General features: G+C 35.4%; 1 protein-coding gene across 1 annotated transcript in view; it reads left to right on the top strand.

The window, feature by feature from the left end:
• The first annotated feature begins 1,311 nt into the window (after positions 1 to 1,311).
• Positions 1,312 to 10,355, top strand: part of LOC102867337 (aldehyde dehydrogenase, cytosolic 1-like) — a 39,831-nt gene continuing 30,787 nt past the window's right edge. The window contains exons 1-2 of the mRNA XM_006894382.1: positions 1,312 to 1,428; positions 9,242 to 9,346. Coding sequence (XP_006894444.1) covers positions 1,363 to 1,428; positions 9,242 to 9,346 — 171 coding nt within the window. The 5' untranslated portion in view covers positions 1,312 to 1,362. The remainder of the gene's footprint in view (positions 1,429 to 9,241; positions 9,347 to 10,355) is intronic.

Raw genomic sequence — 10,355 nt, 5'->3', positions numbered from 1 at the left:
CTCGAACCACATGCCTTGGGGATTGTAGTAGAGCCTCTTGTTAATAGGCTACAATTCAGATTGGCAACAGGATATGATTTCTCTGCAAGGACAGTTTCTGAAGGGTGATCCCTTCAGCCTTCAAACTTGTGGCTTTAGGCTTGTCATAAAACTCCTTTATTCCTGCCAAAGCCTGGGAGAAAGCCCCTGTTCAGGCTTCAAGGGACAGCAATCCCAGGTCAGTTCTGTCTCACACCAGGCCTCTGAGACTCTACTGTGGTTGCTGTTGCTTTTCTGTAGATCTTCATCTGTATGAAGCAGAAATCGCCAGTGCCAAAGAATTTGCACTGCTTTCTCTTCTTTCTTGCTGGTACTGAGATTCCCAAAATTCTGCCCTGAACTTGGTGGAATGGTGAATCCAGTCAATCCCCCTCTGGGTAGACTAACAGATCCTATTTGTATGTTCCTACCCAGTCATGTGGCAAAGTCAAGTGCAATGGCTGAGGAAAGCCTTTTTGAACAATAGACTCAGCAGACCACACCAAACCTGCCTCTAAAAATCACCGTGGTTGCACTTCCTCTAAGACTGATTTGTTTGTTGGCAGCCTATGGGATTCTAAATACTCTCTGAGAACACCACAATTCAAAGGAATAATTTCTTATTTGGTCTTTTTTTCTTTATTGTTCACCTTTAAGTTCCATATGAAACAAACAACAAAAAAAAAAGTAAATTCATTGCAATTGAGTCAAAATCAACACAGAATCATTGGTGAATTGGAATAAGCAGAGAGATTCAGCCTTTGGCTTAGGTGCATGTTTCCCTATGGACGACCCCACCAGAGCTCACTAGTAGTGTAACTGCTGTGTAAGCTTGTTGGTGTGTGTCATTGAGTCAGAACAGACTCCTAGCTGACCCTCCAGTGGGTTTTCAGAGACAGTTAATTGAATGGAAGGAAATTGCCCATCTCCCACTATGTAACCTCATATACTTTACTTTCAGGAAAGTTGAGTAATAGCATGAAAAGACAAAATAATAATACATAATCAAAGTAATACCTAGCCTTGGAGGTAGGAAGAGATGTGCTATCCATAGGGCCAATTTTAGCTTTTTAAAAGAAACGTTTGCAAACAGTGCACCTTCTTCAAGTACAACTTCAGTGCTTAGAGATGTGATTTCCTACAGTTAAAGCTTCATACCTTAAATCTTACAAAATGAGTGTTTTGATTTTCTTTCAGCTCCAAGTTTGTTCATCCAATCATATTCCAGTATGCAAATCAACCTTAGCCTCATTCAGATTTAAAGCAGCAAATAAAGCCAAGAGCTCCAGAAAGCTGAAACAAATCTCTGAACCTGTCATCTGTATCCCAGGAGTCCTACCAGGGATGTCGTCCTCAGGCATGCCAGACCTACCTGCCCCACTCACCAATATTAAGATCCAGCACACTAAGGTTAGTAAGATTTACAGTTTCTGCTTTATCAAAACTTTATTTATTTAAAGCATAAGCATTTCCATTTAAGCCAAGTAAAACGCTCCATGGAAATGCAAAAATAAAAGATATGCAAGATGCAGGTCCAGGTCTTGATCCAAAAGTGAGCTGCAATTATATCAGACAACTTTTCGTTAATTCATTTCTTAAAACTTTCAAGGAATAATAATTGTCTTCTATGTGTAAAGTTCCTATGTAAGACTCAATGAATCTTATTTAGCAGTTCTATTAACTCGGGAATAGACTCGGAGATATGTATCATTAGAATGGTAAGTATTTACCTTGAGACTTTTTTTTAAAGAGCCTCATTAGTGACAAGATAAACACAGTGCACACTGAAATGATGTGACCTTTTTAGATTCATAACTAGTCCTAAGATCAAATCACCTAAATCTCGCATCTGGATGAAAACTCTTGCTTCTCAAGCCATCAGATGTACTATAATCATTTAGCACATTCTGAGGGGAAAAAAAAGCATTCTTATGTATTTATTCAGATAAGATTATGGTCATTTGTCTAGATACTGAGTTATTAATTGATAAATAGTTCCAGAAACAAGAGCAGATATCAGACCCACAGGTAAAAATCTACAGCTAGCAAGAGCAAAGAAATTCTGCTAGAGCCATTCTGAGATTCTCTCTGATCTTTTCTTTCTCATCTTTACTTGAAACTTCCTTCCCAAGTCTAAAACTCCAAAATTAAAAATGTTCTAGTCAAAATCTTTCTAAAGTGAGAGTTTGGTGTGATACAGAAATCATGCTAAGAAACATACTATTTCAATGCAGGAGAATTCATTTTACTTTCTGAATGAACTAATGAAAAACCAAGAGCATTAGAATTTTATGAGAAAAGGAAAACTCTCCTCTACTATTTTTCATTTCCTTGGTTGAAATTTTTAGTAGTATTGAAACCCTAAATTCTTTTATATTTTCATTAACATATTAACATAATAACAACAGATGTGAGAGTTGTTCAGCTCTTTTCCTGAATGCAGTGTGAGCAGAAATCAGAGGGTGCTTTGACAAGGGTAAGCAGAGCTACAAAGTTAATCAAGATACTATGTTCACAAAGCATGTTAAAGGAATTTCTTCCATTTGGTTTTCTTAGAAGTGGGAAATGAAAAAATAAGAGATGAGTCTATTCTCAAACAACACTTGGACAAGTTGTACCCCAAGATGAAAAGATTGCAGTCAACTTCATGTGACAGGAAGTTATCATTTAAAGTAATATCATCAGAAAAATTTGAGGCAATAAGTGGATTCATTCCACTACTGTCATTAAAGAAAATTTCCTTGTGTCTATTTCTATTACATTACCTGGAGATCTTGAACAGGTTGAGCAAGACTTGAGAAAAATTACTTTGCAGAAGTTTGTTTCCTCTTCCTTGCATAAGAGCCTCAAAAGAGATTTAATGTGGAACATTTTTATCTAGAAAATTACATTTCATTTACTAAATGTTAAGCTTTTAACAATAGTAGACTTGAACATGGTACAGATTGTGAGGATGATGAAAGATAGGACAAGGTTCATACCTGTTGTTAGTAAGATAGCTGTGAATCATAGTAAAGTCAATAGCACCTAACAACAAGAATCATGTAAGGACCAGTGTCAGACAAATAGGATGGTCTGTAAAATCCTGCAAGCACATAAGTAGTGATCTCTTAAAACAGAGATATGTGTTTATGTCTGTAACTTTTCCACGTGGAAGTTGCTGCATGAGACTTCCCCTGTAAGGAAGATAACAGATCCGATTGTTTTTTAAAAGGCAAGATTTAGACTTATTTTAAAATTGTGATTTTAACAAAAGTTTACAGAAAGGTTGGGTTTTCATTGAATCGTCATTACACATTTTCCTCCCTCTCTTCCTTCACCTCCCGCAGTCCATTTTGCAGTGCACCTCCTGTTCCAGATTGTTGTCCTACCAATAATGCCTAATCCTACAGGCCTGCAGGCAGTTTTTTCCCCTCATCTGTTCCAAGGCAGTGTTCATTATCTCTCCACTCTGTTCTTGCTTTTCCCCTAACCTCCCATCTCAGTTCTATTTTTTTAAAAAGAGAAATAAACAATCTAGAAAAAACAATACGGTTTGTAAACATTCATTCAAATCACAATAACTTTTAAAAAAAAGTATAGATTTAAAATGCATGCATTTCCTTTTGCTTTAAAGAACATTTCTGAGCAAAAACACTCTGTAGTGAATGAATTTTTGTTGCTTATTTGTCCTTTTGAATCTGCTTTGTTCAGTTATCATTTTACTGTTTGTGGTATTAGCTTCAGCCTTTTCACACACATGACTACATCAGTTAAGTATACAATTAGATCGGAGCATGAGCTTTTTCAAATCCAAGACTTTTCATTTTCTTCAGTGTGTGTCCCACCAGAGAATTGTTGTGTAGTTGCACTTACAAGGAGTACATTCAAAATATTAAAAACAATGAGCTTATAAAATATTACATAACATGGGTGAGCCTGGAGGACATTATGCTGAGTGAAGTATCTCAGGCATAAAAGGACTGATACTGCATAAGACATAATATAATAATACTGTTATAAAATAAGATTGACATGGGGGGTTGGGAAGAGAAAAGGAAAAGTGTGGATAGATTATGAATACTGCTTTGCAACAGATGAGGGGAAGAACTGTTCAAAACGAATATCTGAGTAGGCATTATATATATGACAACAATCTGGAACAAGAGGTATATTGCAACGTGGCCTGCAGGAAGTGGGGAGATGGGAGGGAAGACAATGTGCAACAGTGAGTGAATATAAATAAATAAAAAGAAGAATCAGAAAAGTAGGAGTTATTAACTGAGTTTCCTGTTGACAGATCAAGTAAGTAAAGATTTGATGGTTCACCATGTATTGGTCAGCCTCAAAAAGAAATCCTAATTATTTTTTTATTATTTAAAGTCCCTCTAAACTATCATTAAAATACAGTTGGCAGGACAAGATGGAGGAAGAGACAAACAGGACTTAGTAAGACAAATTGTTAAATTATAGTAAAGAATTACATACTTAGACTTGAAAATTTCTTCTTAACAAAATGAAACAAGTCATGAATGCATTCCTTTTATGATCTAGTCTCTAGGATAGTCTATTTATTTACGGGCATGAATCAAACAGAGATCAGAGTTTTAAAAATACTCTATTAAACAATTCTAGTATTTGAAATTTAAAACCAAAATAACTTCAGATTAATTATTTATCCTTGTTTACCTCCTTTCCAAGTCTTCATTTATCATTTACTTTCCAACCCAATCCAAAACACCTTCTTTGAATGTTATATGATCATTGGGGAAACTACAACCCTTCTCCTTGCCTCCATTTAATTATGCATAGAAAAGAGAATAAATAAGTTAGTGGTTTATTAAGGTGGCTGAAAGCATGAGAATGAATTCAGGCGTTTAAAGCAATTAAAAAGGTTCCTGGCATATGGGAAGTGATTACTTTATGTGAGCAATCCTTGACCTATTTGGTCTTGAGAATCCTTTCTGGTTTTTCCAGAATTTTCTCTATAATCCAGCCTTTCCTAGATTAATTTCATGCAATTATTTCTTTCATTTCATTCTCATCTCCTGTGTTTTGTTTTTTCCCCCACTCACATTTTCTTGCAAAGCTATGTCCTGTATGACAACGGTTGCTCTAGACAGATGGTTTTAGAGCTTAATCAAGAATTTTGGTGAGCAAGAATTTTCTTTTACTTGAGTTGGAAGTTTATTTTCCATCCATCCTTTACAACATTGTCATTTGCCCCATCAATATTGGTGTTAGGTATTGTCAATTCAGCTATGACTTATAACCACTCTGACATATCTGAACCTTGTCCTATGCTATCTTCATTGTCTCTGAAATGTTTGAGCCTACTGTTACAGTCACTGTGTCAATCCATCTTGTTTTAGTTTTTCTCTTTCAATAGCACATCCCCTTTCTCAGCATGATTTTTTTTCTCAAGGTCTGATCTCTCCTGGTAGGATACCCAGAGTATGTGAGATGAAGTTTCACCATTCTTGCCTCTAAGGAGCACTCTGGTTGTATGCCCGCCAAGACAGACTTGTTTGTTCTTTTGACAATTCTTGGAATATTTCGATTTTTCTCCAATACCACAATTCAAAGGCCTTAGGGTAAAAAATAAAATAAGTAAACTTGTCTTTACAATCATTTGCTATGCATCAGAGAGCTGGACAATGACGAGGGATAATAGAGGGAGAATTGATGCCTTTGAGCTGCGGTACTGGAGAAGAGTACTGAGTATACCATGGACTGCTAAGAGAACAAACAGGTTCGACCTAGAGAGGGTGAAACCAGGCTGCTCCTTGGCAGCAAGGATTCTGAGGCTTCGTCTGACATACTTTGAAACAGTTCTTGGAGAGGGACATCATGCTTGGGAAGGTGGAGGAACATTGCAGGAGAGGAAGATCATTGATGAGATAGATTCATTCAGTGACCGGGTTAATGGGGGTGTGTCAGAGAGAGTGAGGTTGGCAGGGTTTAGAGCTGTTGTACAAAGGGTTACTATGAGTCACAGGTGACTTGATGTCACATGACAACAGCAACAACAAACAAAAAAAAATAAAAGAATGAAATACATGAAGAGTATTTTCCATACAAGGTCAAACTCTTAAAAATGTCAAATTTTTAAACTTAACTATAATTCGTAACTCATTAATTTGTTCATGGTGGAAGAGATCCTGAGCATTTCACTCAGATACAAATCATACAATGGTAGCTAAAAGAAATTGTGTGTACTTTGTGTCAGCATGTATTAAGTTCATTGCAAAGATTTAATTTAATCATCACAATAACTCTTTGAGAAGGTTACCATTCACATTTCACAGATGAGGAAATTTAGTATAGAGTAACTACTGCCTGCACTCCTTTGAGCAGCCCAGTGACTTGTGTAAAGTTACACAGGTAGTGAGTGGCAGATTTAGACTTGGAACCCCAGTGAGCACTCGCCCACTGATAAAGTGAGGCTTTCCTTGATCTGAGTCCTTGCCTGATAAGTGATTTGTCTAAGGTCAGTCACTACAGCTACATGGGACACCAAATTACCATAACCACCTTTTATCTTTTATTATTTCATTTATCCATTCCTTCCCTGCCACACCCATGATGTGGCAAATGACGGCAAAATGTGCTTCTAAGCACGGTTGTCAATTTGAAAGTGTTCGGCAACATGTAGAGGTCTCACTATGAGCCATTCTAACCGCTGCTTAACTGTTCTCAATACAGCAGAAGTAAGTTTTGCTGCTAGATTAGAAAAACAGGTGAAGAATAAGAAATTTTAGAAAGAAACATATTTTCACCTTGAACCAAAAGGCAGAGTTTTAGCTGGGAGAAACTCTTGATTCAGAGTGCTTTGATAGAGGCACATGATTCCTGTGCCAACTGTAGCTCTTCAACATCTAAATTTTTTTTTTTTTTTTTCTGGAGCAGGATTATTTTTCATGAAAGAGAGTTATGTGAATCTGAGAATTAGATACTAGGCACAATTTTAAGTGATTTTTTTTTTACTCTGTTCTCTTGTTACTCTTTTGATAAATTCAGGCCTTACGTATTAAAAAAAATCCTATAGTATTTACTCATGTCAGCCTAGACCCTCTACTTCCCCTTTCCCCTCTTTTCCCTCCTTCCCTTGAATGGTCGTTCTGTGGTAGGTCCTCTATCAGAAGGCAAATATGTTTCTTGCGCAATGGAGCTTAGCCTAGAAGGGTGTAGAAGCAGGCATGTAAGGTTCATTAGTTAGAAAAACAAGAAGTACATTAAACCTTTATTTGCACATTATGACATATGCTGAAAAGAAGAAAACTGAAAGTTTAGGGGGAAACTTGCTTTGGATGAAGTTGTTACAATGTCTCCTTCTCTCTCTTTTTTTTAAAAAATTAATTTTAATGAAAGTTTACAGAGACTTTGGATTTCCATTCATTCATTGTTGCACTTTTCTCCCTGCCCACCCCTCCCCCCAATTCACTCGTCTCTTTGAAAAGTAAAGGGAAAATTCTTTCATTGTTATATAATCCCTTCCCTCAAGTCCACTCCACTATGTTGCCTTCATTTTGGACTCCCGTCATGACAATAATATCTAATCATATATCCCTTGTAAATAGTTCTCTCCCTCATTTGTTTGAATGCAGTATACATTATTTATCCCCTCTTTCTCAGTCTCCCCAACCCCTATGTCAGTCCTGTTTTAAAACAGTGGCACCATGCAGTATTTGTCCTTCTGTGGCTTAGATATTTCACTCAGCATAATGTCCTCCAGGGTCACCCATTTTATATAATATTTCATGAGTTCCTTGTTTTTCAATGCAGTCTAGTCTTCCGTTGTGTGAATATACTAGAGCATTTCTATCTGGTTTTGAGCTCTGGTGTCCTAGTGGCAAGAAGCTGTGTTGAATGAAATCCAGAAAATACAGGGCTCGAAATCACCAGCTGCTCCATGGGACAAGAAAGGGCAATCTCCTCCCATGGGATTAATTGCCTATGAAAACCCACTGGCAGGTCAGCTATGGTTCAGTTCTGACTCTCCAGTACACAATACCACCACCACCAATAATTTTACTTCAGATTTTACTTTTACACAGAATAAAATTTTATATTTATGGTTTTTTTAGTTGTATGTTTCTTTTTCATGGACAACTGTAGAATCTAGTTAGATAATAATTTTTTGTTTATTTTTTTTTATTATTATTATTTTTTGTGCGTGTACCGTCAAATCAGATCGGACTGGTGCAGGAGGAAATTGTCCCTCCTTCTCCGGCAGAGCATCTGCTGTGTACCTCTGGGATTGCAGTACAGCTTCTTGCCACTAGGCCACCAGAGCTCCCCTAATTATTTTTTATTTTTTAAAATAAATTTTAGTTTTCTATTGGTTTGCTAACAAAGTTTGTATACGTTGTGTCTCATATTACCCTTCATTCACATTGTTTTATACAATCATTTCCACTCATTACTTTTTCCTTCCTTTTTGGGTTTTTAAAATTATTATACTAGTTTATTTACAAAATTAGAATATATTGTTATCCAGACCAAAAAGAAAAATAACTTCAAACTCTTATACATTTAAAAAGTTAATAGCAAAATCTAACTAGCTATGTTTTTCTGAACTAATTTCTTTCCATTCTTCTGGAAGTTACTTCTCAGTGAAATAAAGGAACTCATATCATGAGTTCAAATGATTCAGTCGCCCTAAATGAACCTGCTTAGTATTTCAAGTAGAAAATCAAGGAACTGTGTGTGCCCTGTAAGACTTTCAATGAATTATTTTATTTTTAATTTACTTATTATGATTACCTTTTGTGTTTTGAATTCGAGTTTACGAAGCAAACTGGTTTTCCATTCAGTAATTCACATACATTGTGTTTCGTGACATTGATTATAGACCTCACATTATGGTTGTATACCGCCTACTTCTTTTTTTTTTTAAGGAACCATTTTTTTCTTTACATTTTTTTCCCCTTTATTGGTTTGCTTACAAAGTTCATAGGTATTGTGTTTCACACTATTCCTCATTCATATGTGTTTCATATAATCATTTTCATGCATTTCATACATTTAACAAACGAACCACCAGGACCTTCTGAAGAGTGCTTAGTGGTCTCTCTGGGTGGTCTTGGACTTCTTTCTTTTCTTACAGAGACAGTATTTACTGTTTGCACCAAATTGGTATTCTTATTTGTTAGATTTTATGTAATCTTAGTTTGATAAACTGTCTTTAAAATATCTTGAACATTTAAATTCCTTTACATTTATTTTATCTTCTTCTCTACAGTTATTCATAAACAATGAATGGCACGAATCAGTGAGTGGTAAAACATTTCCTGTCTTCAATCCAGCAACTGAGGAGAAAATCTGTGAGGTAGAAGAAGCAGATAAGGTGAGTTTTTGGCACTCTAGATCGCATTAACAGAAGGAACCTCGTCTCCCTCCATTCTATGGCCTCAACGTCCTTTGTTAGTTTTAAAAATTAAGTTAATAAAAGAGCTTCTAGGGATATCTGGGATAATTTCTAAATTCTATTTAGTTGATAGAGGGCATCTTAATTTTATAATGAGCCTGTCCTTTCTGTATTTATTATTTGTATACTACTTTTTCTTACTTATTTTCCCATTGACATTTCATTGAATAAATATCAAAAGACACAATTGATCATTGATTTTAAAAGGAAATAATCCCTTATTTATATTATATTAAGTTGCACTTAATGTAACATAAGTTGTTAATAGAACTTAAATCGTTATATAAAATGTAAACAGAATTAAAATAATATTTTCAGTACAATATGTTGTAACAATTATTTCATTTAAGTAATTTAATTATTGTTGATAAGTATTCTTAAAAGTAAATTTAAACTGACCTGAAATGAAGAATAAATTTGTTATTGCTCTCTAATACTTAAAAAAATTTAAAACTCAATTTTTGCTTAGTAACTGGGGGGAAAAAACAAACTCTAAGTGCTCTTTTAACTTAGTATCCAAATCAACCTTGGGAAGAAAATGTTATTCCTAACTTTTCAAGTAAAGATAATGAAAGTGTGGAACAGAAAGGTTATGTAACTTAAGGTAAAATTGCTAAGAAATAATGAGATAAACTTTCACATTCTCTCCTTCAAACCAGAGCTTACCTATTTAAATTCCTTTCCATTTATTGGAAAGATCGTTTACCTTACCTTGTAATTATTGTAATGATATGAAAGGTAATATTACACAGTCTCGGAGAGGATGTCTGAGATGTGATCAGTAAATCAGTTATAAGGGGACTAAGCAACATTCCTAATTATATCATATCGATGAGGTGATGTTGTAAATAGCAACATCCAAAGCTCTTTATTACAGATCTGAGAGAACATACAGAATCATCTCAAAAAAACTGCCTCCCTGTCTAAG

The sequence above is a fragment of the Elephantulus edwardii genome, unplaced genomic scaffold (assembly GCF_000299155.1).
Source record: "Elephantulus edwardii isolate Elephantulus edwardi_28Jun2011 unplaced genomic scaffold, EleEdw1.0 scaffold00141, whole genome shotgun sequence".
Classification (NCBI taxonomy): Eukaryota; Metazoa; Chordata; class Mammalia; order Macroscelidea; family Macroscelididae; genus Elephantulus; species Elephantulus edwardii.
This window is presented reverse-complemented; position numbering and strand designations above follow the sequence as displayed.